At 35.8% G+C, this 20,454-nt stretch overlaps 1 protein-coding gene across 38 annotated transcripts in view; it reads right to left on the bottom strand.

Moving 5' to 3' along the window:
- Positions 1 to 20,454, bottom strand: part of ANK2 (ankyrin 2) — a 719,880-nt gene that overhangs the window by 75,758 nt on the left and 623,668 nt on the right. For 36 of the 38 annotated variants that reach the window (XM_055274818.1, XM_055274823.1, XM_055274814.1 and 33 more), the window contains 4 exons: positions 19,811 to 19,909; positions 15,805 to 15,903; positions 14,781 to 14,879; positions 5,437 to 5,509 (listed from right to left, as the gene is read on the bottom strand). In XM_055274818.1, the coding sequence (XP_055130793.1) occupies positions 5,437 to 5,509; positions 14,781 to 14,879; positions 15,805 to 15,903; positions 19,811 to 19,909 (370 nt within the window). Of the gene's footprint in view, positions 1 to 3,988; positions 4,043 to 5,436; positions 5,510 to 14,780; positions 14,880 to 15,804; positions 15,904 to 19,810; positions 19,910 to 20,454 lie in introns of all 38 variants that reach the window. The other 2 variants (XM_055274788.1, XM_055274787.1) reach the window with 1 other exon arrangement.

The following is a 20,454-nucleotide window of genomic DNA, read 5'->3' on the forward strand; positions in this document are numbered from 1 at the left end:
ACAAATCTCTCCTGGTCTTCCCCCTATATTTTTGAGTCTTTCTTCCCTGTCTCTCTACTTCTCTTAAATGTTGATAGTTTCATCTGCCCTTTCTTCTTATTTCACATATTATCACATGGACTTAGAGGTCCACTAACTATACAGAGATCTGTATTGGTCCCAGACCTCTCATGAATTTTGCATCTATATTTCAATTGCATTCCGGACTTCTCCACCTAAATTTTCTATAAGCATCCCAGATTTAGCATGTCCACAGCAGAACTCATCTTCTTTACCCCTCCCCTTGTCAATGTGCTTCTCTTTGAAAATTCCCTACATGAGCAAATAGCACAACTACTTCCTTGCCCAAGCCAAGGGGAGAGAAAAGATGATTTAAAATAATATTCAGATTAAAAGCTTTAGCTCTTATTTGTTTGAATAGAGTGCCATTAGACTTGGAAATAATTTTGTACAAGTCAGACAGCTTTAAGAGAATCATTATATACTTTCTTTTTTTAACTTACTTATTCAATGTGAAAACAACACAAAACCAAAAGCAATCCTTAGTTTTTACATTATAGAACAAACCTAAAATGAATTTCTTTATTATTTCCTATACTTGGAATAACTTCCTTCTGATTGTTACCTATTTACTCACTTAATAGAATGATGGTTCCCAGGTTTATGACTTGGCTTTTTCTTGTTGTTTTATTGTCCAATGTTTCCAAACAACTTTATGAAAAATGTTTTCTACTAACTGTAAAGCATCAGTGTACTGCAGGCTTTTTATGTACAATTGATGTTTTGATACCCAGGAAACACAAGATTCCTCAGTGATAGTGAGCGGTATATTTAACCCCTGTAGGACACAGGTGACAATAGCATGGGAATAACTTAAAGTGGAATGGCGGCTGGATGCGGTGGCTCAAGCCTGTAATCCCAGCACTTTGGGAGGCCAAGCCAGGTGGATTGCCTGAGGTCAGGAGTTCGAGAGCAGCCTGGCCAAAATAGTGAAAACCAGTCTCTACTAAAAATACAGAAATTAGCATGGCGGCATACACCTGTAGTCACAGCTACTCGTGGGGGTAAAGGCAGGAGAACCGGGGAGATGGAGGTTGCAGTGAGCTAAGATCACACCACTGCACTCCAGCCTGGGCAACAGAGCGAGACTCTGTCTCAAAAAAAAAAAAAAAAAAAAAAAAGTGGAATGGCTCCCCTTTCTGACAACCCCTCATGATGCTGACAAGGAGATTCTCTGAAACGTTACGGAACCCACTCCCTCTCAAGCAAGTATTATTCCTGCTGAGACATGCAAAAAGGGCTAAAACCCAAGATGAAGAGCCCCACTAAGTGTTAAGTGTTTGCAACAGAAGCGAGTGTTTCAAAGGAGAAGGCGCCTCTATATTTCATCCCAACATTCAGCCAGTCTGGAGTTCTCTTGATTACTAGTACACGTCATTCCAGAGTACTAGCAGAGATATATGCACAAGCCACCCACTCATGAATCCATGAGAATAAGGCATACATGAGTCACATTTCTATGAGCATTTTGGTTATACAGATGCCAAAATCTCTGAGCCCCACCTCATCATTTATGGCTGGGGAGCCGAGTCAGTGAAGACAGGGATCAACTCACGATCCTACGAAGACTTAGACGATTACCTTCACATCTTTGGTTAAATCTGGATGCTATAATTCTCTTAGACTGAATTCCCATTTCTGTCTTTTCCTTGCATTTCCCTGCCATATTCCTCCAGAAGGATGTTATTTATATCATGGCTGTGGTATTACAATAGTTTTCATACTAGGTTTTGATTCCACACCCACCACTTTATAGCTGCGTGCTATTAAACAAACTACTTAATGTCTCTAGGCCTCGTTCTCCAAAAATAAACTTTCCTTAACTGAAAAAAAAATATATATATATATGTGGAATGATATCCACAGCCTGTGTCACAGGGATGGTATAAGGATTAAATGAAACATGTACCTAGCATTACATTTAGTAAATGCTTTCTCTTTTCTTAGATTTCTGCTTCCTTCCAGGTTCTTCTCAATAAACTTCTTCTATGTACCACTGCTGGTTAAATCTTTGTAAAAACAGTTTTAAATGTTTTCGTCATTAATTGAAATCTTTAAGGTATCGTGTTTCCCAGACTTTTCAGTTAAGAATTCAAACAGTCCACAACTGAGCCTGGTATGTTTTTATGCGTCAGCAGACCGAATGACTGGAGAATTCTGCTACTCTGTGTCTCTCTCTTGTACTTTCCTATCTCAAGACTTTCCTATACTGTTCCTTATCTAATCCCTAATATATGTGCCCTATTATTAATCTCTCATCTCTTAGCACGTTCATGAGACTGTATTAGGTATATCTAGCTCCTGATCTCCCCAAGTGGATATGAAAAAGTGACAACATAATGCCTTACATTATACTTCTTTTAATATATACATTATTTCTCCATGTAGGCTTCCTAAAGGCATGCCTCATGCTCACCTTTGATTCCACTGTGGCATCAGTTATAGAGCTTTCCACACAATAACATCATATTCATTATTTGTTAATTGGATTCATGAGTGGATATTGTGGATTACTTTAATATGTATACAGCAAGTTAGCCTGATAAGATATCTCAATGTAAAGTCTTACCTTATGATTTTATCTTGAAGAACCTAAAGAAACATACTTAATATTTCTCCTTAAAAGCTATTAGTATTAAACATAGTGCCATTCTTAATGGCAAGAGTTTGAATACTCTTTTTGGGTATCGATACACTATTACTACTAATAAAACAATAGACTGTAGAGAAAACAGGGATTAGCTAATAATTTTCAAATATATGTGGCTGCATTGTGTCCACGTGGATGATAGCAGGTTTCATAAAAACATATTAACCTCACAAAACATTACAGTGTTGGCATTGGCAATGTCAACCAGCCAGTTTCCTTCACACTAATTCTTTCCATGAAAAAGTTACTTATCAATACTCAAATAGATCCTTTACATGAAAATTATTCAACTTGAATTTTCTTCTGGGAAAGAAATATTATTAAGTTTTGGCTATTTCTAAAAATGGACTTCTCTTACCACAAAAGATAATCTTGGTCATTCACCAATATTCTTCACAAACCAAGAGTTCTTATCACCAGTAATATTTAATATATAACATTTTTAATAATGAAAGTACAGATTGTTATAACTTATTTAATGCAATAGGCAGATCTGAGAGGCTATTTTTTATAAATTTCTTTTATAAACTCAATATTAAATACTTTAAATGTATTAACTAATGGAAGTCTCCAGCAATTATTTTGTAAATAAATGGCTACTTTTAAATTAAATAATCACTATTCAATTTATCTGATTTATAAATTTAAATTTTCATGTAATAGAGTTGCTTAAAGTGGTACCACATGTACTTTGGAAACTTCTTACTAGATAAAATATCTTACATTATTCATTTTTCCTTATATGCCAAATTCACCCGAAATCATTTTTAAATGTTACTTTATTTCTATTCTTAGCTATATTAAAAATCACATAACTATTAATATATTTTCAATCACACCTAAAATATATCATCAACCAAGGGGGTGATACAAACTGCATTCATTTCAAGCAGCCTAACTTAGTTATTATCATGTTCACGCTAGCTCAATGCCAACTAAGAAAGAGTTGCTTTTCTCTAAATTAATATTCTAAGAAAAGATATTAGTTGTGGAAAAATATTTATATAATGTTCATTAGATTATATAATTATGTTAGCAGTTCTCAATAATAGTTGCAAAATCATTAACAGTACAAACAATTCATGACTTTAGGCTTCTAAGTTAATAAAATCCACACACTCAAATGCACACATATACAATTCCACTCATATTACACATGCTATTTCAAAAGAAACAGATTAGTATTAGGCACACAGATTTAAGCAAATTGTTCTATCCAGTTAAGAAAAATCAAAAGCAAAGAAAAGCTTTCACTCCAAAAATATCCTCTAAGGGTACCTGAATCACTAAGTGCCTCCCCATCAATAAAGTGGTCACCAAACTGTTTAAGAGCTGTTCAACATACAAGTAAAGATAATAAAGATGATCCCACAAAACAAAATATGATATGCATATAGGAATGCTGAGAACTAGTTGGCAAGTATTAAGATAGAACACAAAATTATACTAAATATTTGGAACTGCCGGCCTTGGGAATACCTTTGAATTTACTCAGAATAATACATTGATCCAACATTTGTTCATTCTTGTCATAAATTTTTATAAAAGCTGAGAAAACTCAATACCTATTACTAATAGGTGATTCAACAAGTTGGTTCTAAATAAGGACATCTCAATGTAAAGTTTTATCTTATGATTTTATCTTGAAGAACCTAAAGAAACATCTTTAATATTTCTCTGTAAAAGCAATGAGTATTAAACCTAGTGCCATTCTTAATAGCAATAATTTTTCAAACATACATTTTCATGTACATATATGGTGGTAATTTTTCAATCATGTTCATTGGACCAAGAGCTGCACTATTGAAACTTGGTTGCGTGATTTTTTTTCTTTCTCTTTTCTATCTTCTCATAAAGAAATACTTGCAAATTTTATATGCTGCTTTCATGATTTTTTAGTAGCACTTTTTTTTATCCAAGTGGAATATTACATGGAAGTACAAAATACAAAATGAAGAAAAGTCAGCTACTCTAGTTGAAGCAGAGTTAGGGAGCCGGATACCCTCCAGCTGGCCCATCTCCAGCTCTAGCCCAATGTCACACACCCACTCCAGGCAGTCCCCACTGCTCCTTTTTGGAAAGCAGGCTTCCCAAAAAGGAATGACTTAGGAAGCCATTGCCTGAGATCATTTTTCATCAACTCTGAAATTATAGGGGGGATATTTTCCGACTTAAATAATACATTCTTCTGTGGTATTTGTACTACTTCCTGCTATACTATTTTTAAAACTTCTATAAGGCTCTTTTCCTCTGGGCTTAAAATATATTCTGTACATATGAACCAACCAGAATACAGAGATTTCGCAATTGAAGAACACTTATTGATGGAGTATACTTTAAAGTCTTTACTTAAAGGCATTTGAATAAAAAAAGATTTTTTAACATAATTCAAACATATTTTAATAACAATTGTGTTATTATATAGCTATTTTAACACATGGCCAGTTTCCAGTTTTTCCCCTTTTCCAGTCATATTATTTAATAGCCATTAATTATAATGCTAGGAAAAAGAAATAATACCAGAAAAAAAATATACTAATCAGAACTGCCCCTTGGCCCCCGCTGCCATGGCAAAAGTAAATGTATTGAAACAAAGGTGAAAATGTGACTTTAAATGTTAAGATTCTGTCATCCACATAACCAGCTTGGTCTCTGAAAAAAAGAGTGATTTGCCCTTGTGTGTAAGAACATCACAGATATCATAGAAGACTGAATAGAAGTCTTACCCTCTTCATCAGAAACATCAAGAACCTCAGTCATCGTCTCAGGAACATTTAGTTTGTGTTTTTCTGTAATAGTCTGGAAAAACAAAAATCATTAATGTTCAAGTTGAAACCAAAAGTAAACCAAAGATGAAAAGCATCACATAGGAGGCCACACTCAACAGCAGCAGCAAGCCATCGAGCCATGACTACGGCATCTTTCTCACGTGTATATTTTGGAAATTTGCTTTCATGAAAACTCATTTGTTCTTTTTGAAGATAAATGATCATTTATGCCAGAGAAGTTGTACAAGAGACAGTTTATTATTTTGAGTTCTCATTTGAAAAATAAATTCTTTAGCAATGGTATTATGAATAATAATTAGTTGTAGTGAGAAAGCAGATTGATGTTTTCAAAGCTTCCCTAAAATGAACTAAGCGACGTTTCCAGAAAAGCTTTAAAAAGAAGCAATGAACATATGCAATGTATTAAAAGCAAAGCCATTAGAAAAGAAGCTGTAAATAATGTGAAAGATATAAACTATTTGGGCAGAAAATATGACACATCTCTTCTGGGATCAGAGAATCAAATCATCTCTTTAATATTTCACTGGGCTACAGTTCTGGTTTGTTGCTTATTTGCCTTATGCAATAGCTCTCCAAGGTTGTCAATCCACTGCCTTTCATTCCTCATGTACAGTGTAAGGTTAAGAGACAAGGATCTGAGTCTAGCTGCCTGGGTTCAAATTCTAACTTCATCACTTATTACCTATAAGGCCTTAACAAGTCCCCTAACCTATCTGTGCCTCAATTTCCTCAACTATAAATAAAGGATAGAAAAGTACTTCATAACATGGTTGTGAAGATTAAATGATGTAATATATGCAAGAGCTCTAAAAATAGTGTTTGGCATATGTTGGCACTCCATAAATATTAGCTAGCATAATTTATTATGATTATTGTAACTCAGTATTAAGTGCATCTTAAAAGTGAAGAGCCTCTGGACTTTTTATAATCATTCATGCACTCAAGGAAAATTTTGAATGTCTACTGCATGCTTGGCACTATTTTAGACACGAGATATACCAGTGATTTTTCAAAATAACAGAAATAAGCCAGACATAGAGACAAATACTGCATAATCTCACTTATATGTGGAATCTAAAAAACTCATAGAAGCACAGAATAGACACCTGGTGGTGACCAGGTGTTGGAGAAGGAAGGGGGAGGAGCATTTGGGAGATGTTGGTTAAAAGATACAAAATTTTAGTTAGACAGGAGAAACACATTCAAGAGATTTATTGTAAAACATGGAGACTATAGTTAATAACAATGTAGTATATACTTGAAAATTGCTGAGAGTAGATTTTAAGTGGGCTCATCGCAAAAAAAAAAAAGGATATGTATGTGGAGGTAATAGATATGTTAATAAGCTTGATTTAGCCATTCCACAATGTGTGTGTGTGTGTGTGTGTGTGTGTATCAAAACATCATGTTGTATACCATAACTATGTACAATTTTTATTTGCCAACTAAAATAAATAAATAAAAGATATGTGTACCCCAAAAACATAAAAATCCAAATCTCATTATTTTGAGCATCACCTAAAGACTATTGAGTCTCAAATTCAAACCTTCAGTTTCTGTAGTGAAAATACATTAAGGGCATCAATTGACACTGTCATGGAAACTTAAAAAAAAAATGAATCCCTTGACATAAGAGTAACATCTTCAACTAAAGCTACCAAAGTACAAAAAATAGGTTGTCTAGTTTTTTAGGCTTTGACCTAGATGTTAGATAATTGTTTGAAAGGCTATAATGAACCATCCAAAAATTTGGAGAATAGTAGTGGTTGATAAATATTTGTTGAATGAACAGACTCAAAAAGACTATTATAATATACAATTTGATTATTATTTTAATATTATAAATTTTAATTTAGAAATTTAACACCAATAAATTATAGTCCATGTTCCGTATCAGTGGTATTCAACTATAGCTACATATTGCAATTATTAGAAAAATTTAAAAAATATTGTTGCTTGGGTCCCATCATGGACCACTGAAATCAAAATTATTTTCTTCCCAAAAGCAGTAGATAACTTCAAATATATTTACAAAGAAATTCAACTGGTTAAGCAAATTCCACTGAGCAACTCTGACTATATACATATATAAGATCTGTGTGATCATAATGTGATACTGCATGAGCTTTTCGGTGGCTCTTTGTTTTCTTCAGAAAACTGATTAAACTGGCTCAGAAGAGCCCTGTGATTCAGTAAAGTGGGAGAGGTAGCAAGGCTTCATCTCTCATTCCATGCTACGATTGTGTTGAGCTGCCTTTATTTTGACAGGTCATGTTCTCTCATGCCTCTGAGTTTTTCCACATATTCTCTCATTTACCAGAAATCTTCTTTCCCCTCTTCTCTTGGCTCAGGTTAGATGTGACTTTCTTGGAGAAACATTCCCTGATCCTCCCCAGTGAATGTCTTTGTTTAACTGTGTTTATCTGCTGCTATGTACTCCTAGAGCATCGTGTGTGCTGTGTTATGCACTATGCACTGTGTGTGCCCTCTCTGCTTATCTGCCTCCACATGAGATGTGAGTCATTTAAGAGGAAGATTGTTTCCACAGCACCTGAAACATAGCAGGAGCTTTTCAAATATATATCAAAAACTTGTTAATACTAAATTATGCAAAAAATAAATTTAAAATCCATATCATGATGAAATGGATTGTCTTTGGGTGGAATTTTAGTTAAAAGACAGGAAGAAACAGAGAAAGTAAAGAAAGTCTCCTGCTACTCACATGAAGGCACAGTTGGAGACAAGGATTGTAAATTCAGCTTGCCTGCGTATTTCTAGTGATGTTTAAATAGTTTTATTCAGTGTCTTATTCACTGAAAGCAAACTAAATGCTGCAGGAAAAACAAAAGTATCCATCCAAAAATCTGGAGAATAGTAGTGGTTGATAAATATTTGTTGAATGAACAAACTCAAAAAGACTATTATAATATATAATTTGATTATCATTTTAATATTATTAATTTTAATTTAGAAATTTAACACCAATAAATTATAGTCCATGTTCTGTATCAGTGGTATTCAACTATAGCTACATATTGCAATTATTAGAAAAATTTAAAAAATATTGTTGCTTGGGTCCCATCATGGACCAATTAAATCAAAATCCATAGGGATTGGGCCCAGCTATAATAGGGACCAGGGTATTTTTTAAAGGTTCCTTAGGTGGGTTTATTGCACAGCTCAATTTGAGATTCATTTTCCTGTATTAGGGAAAGTGTATAAATTGCAGGAAAATGATTTGCATTTAAAATATAACAAAGACTACCCTACTATGACATTTTATTCAACTTTTTTTTTTTTTTTTTTTTTTTTTTGAGATGTCATTTCACTCTTGTTGCCCAGGCTGGAGTGCAATGGCACGATCTCAGCTCACTGCAACCTCTCCCTCCCAGGTTCAAGCGATTCTCCTGCCTCAGCCTCCCGAATAGCTGGGATTACAGGTGTGCACCACCACGCATGGCTCATTTTTGTATTTGTAGTAGAGATGTGGCTTCACCGTGTTAGCCAGGCTGATCCTTGACCTCAGGTGATCCACCTACCTCGGCCTCCCAAAGTGCTGGTATTACAGATGTGAGCTACCGTGGCTGACCTTTATTCAACTTTTTGGGAATATTTAAAAATGTGAAAGGATGTCTACTATATTAGACTGTATTAGAAAGTTAATTTTTGCAGAAACGTTTTAGAGTATTTGTCCTTCGTAGTAAACATTTCAATAAGGAGATGATTCTCTGTTTGAAAATTATTGTTGGAGATACTTTTTAAATGATTAAGTTTCATTGCCTGGTAGTCTCAGTTTCTATTTTCAGGTGCTGATAATGGGACTATATTTTCTTTGTACTTGTAAGAGTGGAAACAATAATTTACTTCAGTTTGGTCACTGAATGCTATCAGAATTATCAGCAAATATATGTGGCAACAGAAAAAGTCATACACTGTGATCATATTGGTCATGGATATTTTTCTGTATAGATATTAAAAATGGCCTCAATATGCAATGTGGTAAATATAATATCATTTATACATGAGAAGGTATTTGACCTTTAGAAGGCCATCAGTAAATATTTGTTGAATGGATGGCAAATAAGTAGTCCTACATATGTGTAATGTAACAAGAAACGAATACGTATTTTCCTTTTAAACAAAATGTCCTTTGAAAACTTGATTATTTAAATGTAAACACGGTTTTATGCAACTACCTCTGAATAGTACATAGAGAACAAGGCTATAGTGAAATGATCATGGACATCTCTTTCTGCTACAGAATCCAAGATACTATGGTCAAGATTAGAAACTACTTTAAAAGTTAAAATGAGTAGGATACTAAGTACAAGTTTAATGGGATATAATTAAATCGGATAATATGGCAAAAGAAATAGTATATAATAGACGGAAGAGAGATTTAATAATGAATTTATATTGTTAATCATGATATGAAAAATGTAGAAAATAAAGTAGGAGTTCTTAACATTCTGCTTTACAAATAGTAGTCAGTATCTGATTTGTTCTATGCAAAAGAAACTGTGTGTTTAACTGATCTTCACTTAGCCAACCCTCACTCAGTCAATCCTCGTGGTCAACAATTGCATTTATACCACATAATCACTAAGCCACCACAGCATACCGAGTGATCTTGGTTATGATGCCACCTTTTAATGCCCACATCCATAGCTTCCATCAGTAGAGTTCAAGCTAAACTTGTTTCTAAACATACTTACACCAATCATACATATTAATATAACTTTAATAACTAAATTAAATATTATGTAAATACTGTTTTTTTCCTAGAAAAACTAGGGTAGATGTTTTTTAAAGTCCTAACAAAGGTGAGTCACTGAAAGTAATACCCAATTAGATGTAATTGAGACAATTATAACAGGTTGAAAAAACATGTCAAAAGTTTAAAAAGATTCTGCACTAAAGTATGTCTTTTTAAGAAAATACACAGAGGAGGCTCATGCCTATAATCCTAGCATTTTGGGAGGCCAAGGCAGGTGGATCATTTGAGACCAGCCTGGACAACATGGCAAAACCCCGTCTCTGCAAAACAATACAAAAATTAGCCATGAGTGGTGGCACCTGCCCACCTACTACTCCCGAGTAGTCCCTGTTACTCTGGAAGCTGAGGTGGGAGGATCACCTGAGCTGCAGTGAACCGTGATAGCACCACGACACTCCAGCCTGGGCAACAGCGTGAGATCCTGTCTCAAAAAAAAAAGAAAGAAAAGGAAAGTATACAGAACATACAAATATCATATAAATATACATATTATAGCATATATATACATAATATAATATGTATTGATATTGTTTGTGCAAGAATGGCAATTTAATTTCTAATCGATGGACCTATATTTAAAGAAAAGATCTTGGCTCTACCTCAAAAGGTGTCAAATGACTTTACAAGTATTTATTGTATTGCCATTTTTATGGCTATTTTTAAAATTTTTAAATTTTTATGGATACATAGTTGTACATACTTACGGGGTACAAGTGATATTTTGATATAAACATAAGTATAATGATCAAATCAGGGTAATTGGGATATCCATCACCTCAAACATTTATCATTTCTTTGAGTTGGGGACATTCCAAATCCACTTCTCTAGTTATGTTGAAATATACATTTTAGTTAGCTATAGTTAGCCTGTTGTGCTGCCTAACACTAGATCTTACTCCTTCTATCTAACTGTATTTTTGTACCCATTAGACAACTCCTCTTTATCCCTTCCTCCCCTGATTTTCATGTTAACTGACTTATGGCATCAGGTAAGATTTAGGACTTAGAATATTCACATTTTCTGTAGTTTACTGAACTATTCCCTAATGTTCAAGTAATAATATAATATTTTTATTTTACTAATTTATTCAGTAATTTATGGTCTGCATACCAATTATATGCAACATAAAACACAATCACTTCAAGATTATACAAATAATAGAAATAATTGATGATGGTTGATCAATTAGTGGAAGGATGAGTCATATGTCACAGTTCTTCCAAGCTGCATTAGTGGATTGGGCTTGTTGGCTTCTGTCACCAGAAATGTGTCTCTACCATTCTGATATCCATTCTGGCAAACATATAGTGATTGTAATCCCAGGAGAATGCTAAAATGTCTCATGTTCCCTGCTCTATCTCACAAAGTAAAGTTAGAAAAGCAAAGGTTAAGGAAACAAACCACGATTCCGAAATGTCTCAGAAGTTTCTACAGAAGTGGTTTTTCCTTTACGAACTACTGCCTTATTCTGGTCTCTACACAATGACTTTATTCATACTTTGGGGTAAAGAACTCAAAAGGAAGAATAGGAAAGGAAACTTTCTTTGATCAAAAGGACTACATGGTTGCTCACATGGCACATCATACAAATCCAATTCATGTTAAATTAATATGTCAGTTGTGCAGGTGTAGTGCAACTGTTGCATTTAAGTGGTAATAACATTAACTTTTATTAATTTTACTTAACTATTAAGTTGTCTATTGTGCTATCATCAGTAGTTTCAAATTATTTTTAGTGACTGTAGATTTTAGAAAATGATATTGAATATCATCACACTCCCACAAAAATCAATAAAGAGCACTATTTAAGTGGTTTTTCTTTTTGTTGAAAATTAGGTGCAAACAGTTTCTTCACAAAATTCCTATTAAGCTATTTTCAGCAAAACCAAAGTCAGTTATATCAGAGAGGTTAAGAACATGGGCTTTAAAACCCGACAACCTAAATTTGAAGCTTAGATCTTCCCTCAATGCCTTGCATATTTTTAAACTTAAATATTACTGTTTTTAATATCATTAACAATACATTATGTGGAAAAAATATTATGTGGGAAAAGAATGATTGAAAATCTCTTTCCAAAGAGAGGAAGTTTATTGTAAGAAGACTCCCAGAATACATGAGAATAAGTCTATTCTTCCAATCCTTACCCCAAAATTCCATTTCACAAAACAATTAAGCTCACAATTATAAGAGAAACCAGTTCAAAGAGCAGCAGACAGTGAAGAGAGACCAGCATCGAAACCTGTAACCACTAAAACTATCCATTTAGATAACAGAGATACTTGTTTAGTTCATGTGGACAATGATTTCTTAGTGTCCTAACTGAAAGCAGAAATGCTGTTATGTTTCCTATTTTTATTGGCTTTTCACCTAGAAACTTGAATTCTAAGTATAGCGACTTTTGATGGAGCAATGCTCAGCTACGGAATGTAGAGAATAATAGTTACCAGAAAAGAAAAAAAGCTCACAGAGGGTTCTAAAAGGAATTTTCATCCATCTTTTCCAGAGCTAGATGTGGTAGAGAGATGATCTTGTATCTGATTTCTGACAAGGACACTGAGAACTTATTTAGAGATAGCAATTACAGTATTTAGAGACAAACCAGAGAATGCTTATTTGCTCTTCTTTTTAAATAGAGATCTTTGAAGTCATTCACCTGAGTAATATCTATAAACCTGAGATCTCTTTGAAACCAGACATATAAGTTCCATAGTTTTGTTGAGTAAAATATGAATTTATTTTCTTACCAAGCCTGAGTCTTACTCTCTACTCTCATGACACTGAAGTTGCTGGTGGGGAGGAGTAATGTTTTCACCACTGATAATTCTTCAGCACTTAGCACAGAACTTAGCACATATTCTATGTCCAATAAATAATGAAGGAATAAATCAGTTAATGAAATGAATGGAAGCAAAGTAGGTACAAGATAGCCAGAGATACAAGCTTGCCATTTAGTGATAACTTGGTAAAATAAACATACATTATTCCCAGAACAGGGAAAAGGTAAAAAGTTGAGAGAAAACATGACTTCTAATGGCAAAACAGGTGTGCTCGGCCAATCTTGCCAGTAAAGGCTTCATGTGTTGTGATGTTCACCTTGTTTTAAAGATATCAAATGAAGTGGCATATATGTGTAGGCCCTTAATATGAAGATTTTCCTGGCATAAGAAATCATAAAATAAGAAAAAGCCATTAAATATAGTGACCTACAAGTATGGTGCTAGGCAGTGACAAGACCTGTTTTTCTCCTATATAATTTATTAAAGCTATACTTTAAATCTTTAAAAATATTGCGGTGAACTGGCCAAAGGTTTTAAGATTCTGCTTCAGAAAACAAGCAGTGCTATTCTTTCCCATCTAAATTCAGTTTGTGTCCTTGCATCTCATTAATAAATCATAGGCCACTCTGCTTAAAACTGCACGTTAAACCAACTGTATTCCATCACTTCAGTGTATGTCAACAGGAACTTACTGTCAGCCTGAAAAAAAATTTCTTTCTTTTTCCTCACATCTGTCAAAAAAGCCAAGCGTTTCAAACTCTATATGCATTTTTAGTTTGGAGCATTTACTAGAACCTCCTTCAGAATTCTTTCTTTGTTCATTTGTGGTTTTATTGTCTTTGAAGAGCTTCTCATGTTGTACTGTTCTTCTACTTTTCTACTTACGAAGATAAATTAAAGAGCCATTCTCTAATCCATGCTTAAAGTAGAAAGTTAGTGAGTGAATAAATGCAAATATAATAGCACTTCCACTTTCAGGTAGGAGCCCCCTCTCAGGAGGCCTCCTTTAAACTTTGCTCCCACTGAATGGTACAGGAGCATTAGGACTCAATATCATCATGGTCTTTACTCTTCTAGAGTTTCTCTAGCAAAGGCCAGTGATAATCACTGATTTGTCAGGAAGAGTCAACAGTTGTATTCAAAACAGAGAAAATAAAAAATTTAAAAATATATTTTTTCACAATACAGGCACAATTTACCTAGTAAGCACAAGGAATTCTCTTTTCGAATTAAAAAATAATAATCAGAAATAAGATGCAAAGTAAGGATGAATTGCTCTCACTGGGAGTCCATTTGATCCAGTCATGAGCACAGTGTTGGGAGGAGCAGGGTCTTTCCAGAGGCTGGCCTGACCTCCTGGCTAAGATAAGTTTGCAGTGGAGTGTGTTACCGCTTTGCCAGCGGTAGGTGTCACACACAACTAAAGGAAAAGGGCAGAGGAGCCAGAAAATAAGAAGCCAGTCACAGAAAAAGGAATTAAATAAAAAAAACTATATTCACACATTTTATAGGGATAGATGCTGAGTAAAGGAAGCCGAAGCCCTGTATTCCTTGTGTGAATTCATTTACTTCTGCATACGCCTATGTATGTGCTACAATCCATTCAACAAAAAGAAGTTCAAAACTAAAAGCTCCAAACATCTTGTGAGTGAAAAAGTACTGTACATGTATTTAGTTTGAAAACGAAGATAACAGGGCTGAAGCTAACCAGTCACTTATACTCACTGTGGTGGTGGTGGTGACCTCCTCGGTCACAACCTTCAGGGTGTCGACCACGGAGATGTAGCCCAGACGCTTAGCAATCGCCAAGGCAGTGTTGCCATTCTGAAGAGAGAGTGAAAGAGAGAGAGTGAGAAATAAGAGAGAGGACTGCGATGTGAGCCAATGAGCTCACCCGCTGCTCTGCATGAGCCAGCATTTCCTTCCAAAACAAGGCACAGCTTAGGAAAATCACTAGTTTTTACCATTACGTCTAAATCTGTCTTTGTAACTTCTTCAGACTATAGCCCAGGTCACCATGGTAACACAACAAGCTTGCATCTGCTTGCTCTTTTTAATAAGAAGCACTTGACGCTTTAACCCTAAGGTTGTCAAGTATCTTCTACAAATACCGTATTGCGCTTAAGAAAGTGCCTCATGACGCCTCCAAAACCTGTTAGCAAGTACCAGGTACACTTATCCCTCATCAGAAGTCAGGCCATCTGCTGCAGGTAAGATGTTACCATAGGGAACACGGTAACATATTTAGCTACAGCTGTGCAGAAGCTCACTGTGCAGCAAAATAACACAAGCAAGCAATTCAGGCTGCATCCAACCCGGGCCACTCGGGATCCCAGTTCGTTTAATTGCACCGCTTAGTTTACATTTCAATGGCTCCACAACCCAATGAGCTTTGTTTAAGCCAGCAGCTCCCTTACTGTGCTCCCTTAAGAAGGCGAGGGGGGGTCAATCTGTGCTCACATCTGAGAGCCAGCTGTAAGCAGAGCACGTTCCAGCAGCCCAAGCGGAGGGCCCCCGTCTCCAGAGAGAGCCAAAGAGTCAGGCTGACTGCTTTCCCTCCCAGGGCAAGCACTTCTGGGGAAGTCACACTGACTTCTGGAAAGCCTGCCCAAAAATCTGGGGCTTTCCAGAGTCCAGGGGGCTTATTTAAAGAGGAGGAATCTGACCTCACTCAGCTCAGACAAGAAGCCACCAAGGCAAGACAGGAAAAAGAAGAAAGCGTGGTGAGGGGCAGTGGCGTTTGCCTTACCGCAGTGGTGGCGTTGGGCTTGGCCCCATGCTGGAGCAGGACGTTGATGATGTGCGTGTGACCCTGCTGCGCGGCCTGGTGCAAAGGCGTGTAGCCGTTCTGTGGAGGACAGTGGTGGCAGGCCCAGCACCCGATTTGCAGAGGGAGAGGAAAATTAGGTTAGCCTTCATTTTGAATAGTCTTATTTACAACAAAACCATCACGGATGCTTTATTTGGAGCCCAAGATTATCAGCAACCCATTTCTCAGCAGCAAACACTCCTTCACACCTTATGGTCTGCTAAGCAAAGAGAAGAAGCCAGCTGATGAAACAAGATTAACAGACTCCAAATGATAACTATTATTACATTTTAACCAGTTAGCGTCAAAAAGGAGGGCTCCCTTAAGAAGGTGAAGGGGGTGGGTGCAGTCGACTTCTGCTCACAGCTGAGCTGAGAGATTTAAAATAAGAAAGAGCATTATCACTGTGATTTCTTCCCTTGGAAACAAGAGTTAAAATTGTTTTTAACTGAAGGCTGCAGAGGGTCATATAAACCACTGCTTGTTCATCATGACTTTCCTAATAATTAACCTTTGGCTTAGCTTTAGGGATTCCAAATCATTGAAAGTAAATCTAAATCTTATATTCCTTTCCAAGAACAGCTTTTCTCCCCATTTCAGACATGATGAAACTGAAAATAAGAAAGTTAAGTAATTTCTCTACAATCGGGCGAGGTTCAGGTCCTGTGCAGAAGACCATGACAGCCAATGGCTACCAGACAATGGCTATTATTTATTAAAATCCACCCGCTTCGCTTCTCATAAAATTTTATCTATATGTTTCAGACCTGATTGTCCTGGGCTCTGAGTGGCCCTTTCATACTCTAAGCTTTTAAGTGTACATACCCCTTTCATCCAATGTCACTGCTGTCCCGCGAGCAACATACATATTTGCTTGTTCTGTCTACTATATATGTGGGTGCTACATGATTTCTCCTATAAATTCACTGCATTCTGTCTGCCCATAGGAACATGCCCATATGTATCAGGGTTACCTAAGTGTCTCTAAGTTTGGCACATCCTCAGCTCTGTCATGTTGGAAGTCTTACATCTCCTTATAAATCCCTACAATGGGATGACCCCAGGAAACCTGAAAATATAAATCAATTACAGGGACTCCAAGAAGCCTTTGGCTATTACAGGGACTCTGCGGTCAAATCAGATAATCCATGGACATTTGAGGAGAACACACTAAGCGATACTTCTTTTCGTAAAAATTCTTTCTTTTCATTGTGTTTACATCCATTAAATCCATTGAATTTAGTTCATCTTTTCAGTATCAGCCAAGTTAATTCATTCAACAAGCATTTACTAATCACACACTATGTGCTAAATAACTTAGCGTGTAAATTAATAAAATAATATATCACTACAATATATAAATAAACCTAAATTATCTATAAATATATGTAAATTAATAATGCCAAAGCAACATTCTTGCCCTCAATAGATCAGTGGACATTGTGGCCACAAAAATGTTCCCCAGCCCTGATTTAATCTAACCTTTACCTGAAATCCCCAGTAAGGATATTTGCCAGGGAAGTCTGGAGCAATTCAAAAGTGTTTACATAAACATTTGGTTGATTCTTAATCCACTGTCATAGGCCCATCTGGCTAGGAGCTCTAGACCCAGTGCTACCAATTATTTGCAGACCCTTAATCCTCTCTATGCCCCAGTTTCCTCATTTGAAAAATGGAAATGGCCAAGATTTCAAGTCTGATGAAGGATCAGGTAAGTTGTTCATGAATATGTTTTCTTTTCTAGCTTTGAAAATGTTAGCAAACACTTTGGTGGTGTTGTTTTCATTTTGTTTGTTTGTTTGTTTTTCTAATTGAAGAGCTCTATAGTCTTCACAGTGTCTTTAATAAATAAAATTTTTTTCACGTGCTGTTCTAAACCCTCTTCACAAATTAAATATATGATTAACTAGGTCTGGTTTGTCCCAAGCTGCTGGAACAGGGTTTCATTCTAATTTTAAGCAACAAATAGTCATAAAACAAGTTAATTTTGCCAAATGTTTTATACCACATCATGAGAGTTTACAGAGTAAAGTTAATATATATGTTTACATTTGTAAAGTAATGAATCCATTTTTAGTGACTACAGCTACACATAAGATATGAGGAAGAAAACCTAATTCCTTTCCCAAAGATGTCATTTTCATGTGAAAAAAAATCTGAGTTTATTAAAAGACTGTCCTTTGAGGTTTGTATCATTTCCCTGAAGATATATGGTTCCAAATGTTACAGTGCAAGCAACTTAGTTCACTTAAAAAAAAAAAAACTGAAATGATAAAATGAGATTTTTCTTTCAATCAAATCTTCATTCAATGCAGGTCAAACTCCAGGGAGACCATTGATATTCTCTAGACAATATAGTGTTAGCCTTCTAAATATTATAACCATTTCAACAATGAAACATTTGAAAATATGATAAGCATTTTCAAGCCCTGCCAACACCTCACTGTACTGTTGCATTTGTTCATTTCAAGAGAATACTTGGATTCCAACAAAAATGTCTTTCCTAGAGTGCTTATATGGGAGCTGGCTCATCAGAAAAGGCTTTAGGAGCTAATGCCTGAGAATTCATATTAGAGGCTTTAAATAAGTCTCAAAGTTCAATTTCATGAGAACTTAAGAACTGGTCAGAAACTAGGCAGCAAGCTATTCTTGCTAGAGTAAGATTATAAGTTTAAATCTTAAATGTTAATAGTATTATTTATAGTTTAAAAATAAGTTTATTTTAAATTAGCTATAAACCTGCTTATGTATAGAAATGACTTTGTTTCTGCTTCTAAGAGAATATAAAGACTGACTTATAAAACTTCGGTATATTTTTAATTTATAGAATCTTGAATGATGGCTTTGAAAAGTCCTGAACGTGCTCACACTAATTTACTTGAGCCCATTCAAATAGCTGCAGTTAGAAATTTCTGGGCCAGGCTTGGTGGCTCACACTTGTAATCCCAGCACTTTGGTTGGCCAAGGTGGGAGAATTTCGCTTGAGCCCAGGAGTTCGAGACCAGCCTAGGCAACATAGTGAAACCTCATCTCTACAAAAACTTTTAAAAATTAGCTGGGCACGGTGTCACGCACCTATAGTCCTAGCCAGTCCTGAGGCAAGAGAATGACTTGAGCCCAGGTTCTAGACTGCAGTGAGCTCTGATCGAGCCATTGCATTCCAGCCTGGGCAACAGAGTAAGACCCTGTCTCAAAAAAAAAAAAAAAAAAAAAAAGAAAAAGAAATTTCTGATATACGAACTTAAATAAATGTGCAAATAAATATTTCTTTGGATCAAAGAACTTGGAGCTGCAAGTTATATTCTGCATAATAGCCACAGTTACAATATGAACTTCTATTCACCTTGAACCAAATTGAGTGCACTGAAGTAAAGTGTTATGTTCCAACCTTGCTTTGCTGAATAGGACCTTTCGAATGCCACTGGGGAAACTGTTGGGATCAAGTCAGCTCTGCATTATCCTTGAGAACTTCCAGCCCAGGCCTTACACATTATTGCCTCACTGAGCATGTCCATGTGATGTTCTGAATGTGACAGAGTTCATTAAAAATGAAAGGCATGCAGCCTAGGCTGCCTGTCTGTATTTCTTCATGAGAGGATAAGGGGTCAGGGGAGGGGGACAAGGCCCTGAAACAATGTAAAGGAAATCTGCCAGAACATCAAGATGTTCTAGCAGGCATCTATCGTATCCTGCAGTAAGTTGTTAAATCGATGTCAGCTACTTTAACTTTATAACAGAAGTAGTTCTGGAGCTAACCTTCACGGCTGTCAAAGGCCATTAGAATGAAAATTCTCAAATAATTGCAAAACTACATCACCTCTTCAAAATCACTTTAGAACTAAAAAGGAAGAAAAAAATACACTTGTAGCTTTGGTAAAGTAGTGAAGCATCCAGATGGCTGAACCTTTTTGCTTACAGGAATTGAAAATGATCACAAGTCCTTTACCTTGGTTTTTGCGTTAACATTTGCTCCCTGCTTCAGAAGAAAGTTGACCATTTTCACATTTCCATAGTGACAGGCCACAATTAGAGGTGTGTAACCAAGCTGTAAATAGTAATAAAAAGTTAAAAATAGATAAAGTAGAAACTTTACTACTCTAGTGGTTAATAACCCAGAGGAGAAGGACTAGGTAGAGTATCAGTTATTATAGGATTCAATTTGACTAAAGATATTATTTAGCAGATTATATATGTGCCCCTGACCACAAGGAACTTCATATCAGCAAGAGAGATCAGATGTGGGTGACTTAATCTGCAAAGAACTAAGAGAGAGCCACAAATAATATCTGAAAACAGCAAAGACAGAATGACTCTGATAGGAGATGCAGGAAATATGTAGCTACAGCAGGCTTAAAGAATGGGTAAGAATTTTATGGCATAGAGGGTGAAAATCCATTTCCAGACCAAGGGCATGGAGATGAGCAAATACAGGAGGAACACAGCAAGTCATGCGAACTAGCTAAAGCAGTAAGAGAGAGGGTAGACTTAAGGCTGCAAAATTGGAGTCTTCCTGCAAAGAGTCCTGACCCCATGCTATCCATTGGACTTGATTCCAGCAAAAAATTGGGAGTCACCATAGATTTGTGCATA

Source organism: Symphalangus syndactylus, chromosome 4, assembly GCF_028878055.3.
Source record: "Symphalangus syndactylus isolate Jambi chromosome 4, NHGRI_mSymSyn1-v2.1_pri, whole genome shotgun sequence".
Lineage (NCBI taxonomy): Eukaryota > Metazoa > Chordata > Mammalia > Primates > Hylobatidae > Symphalangus > Symphalangus syndactylus.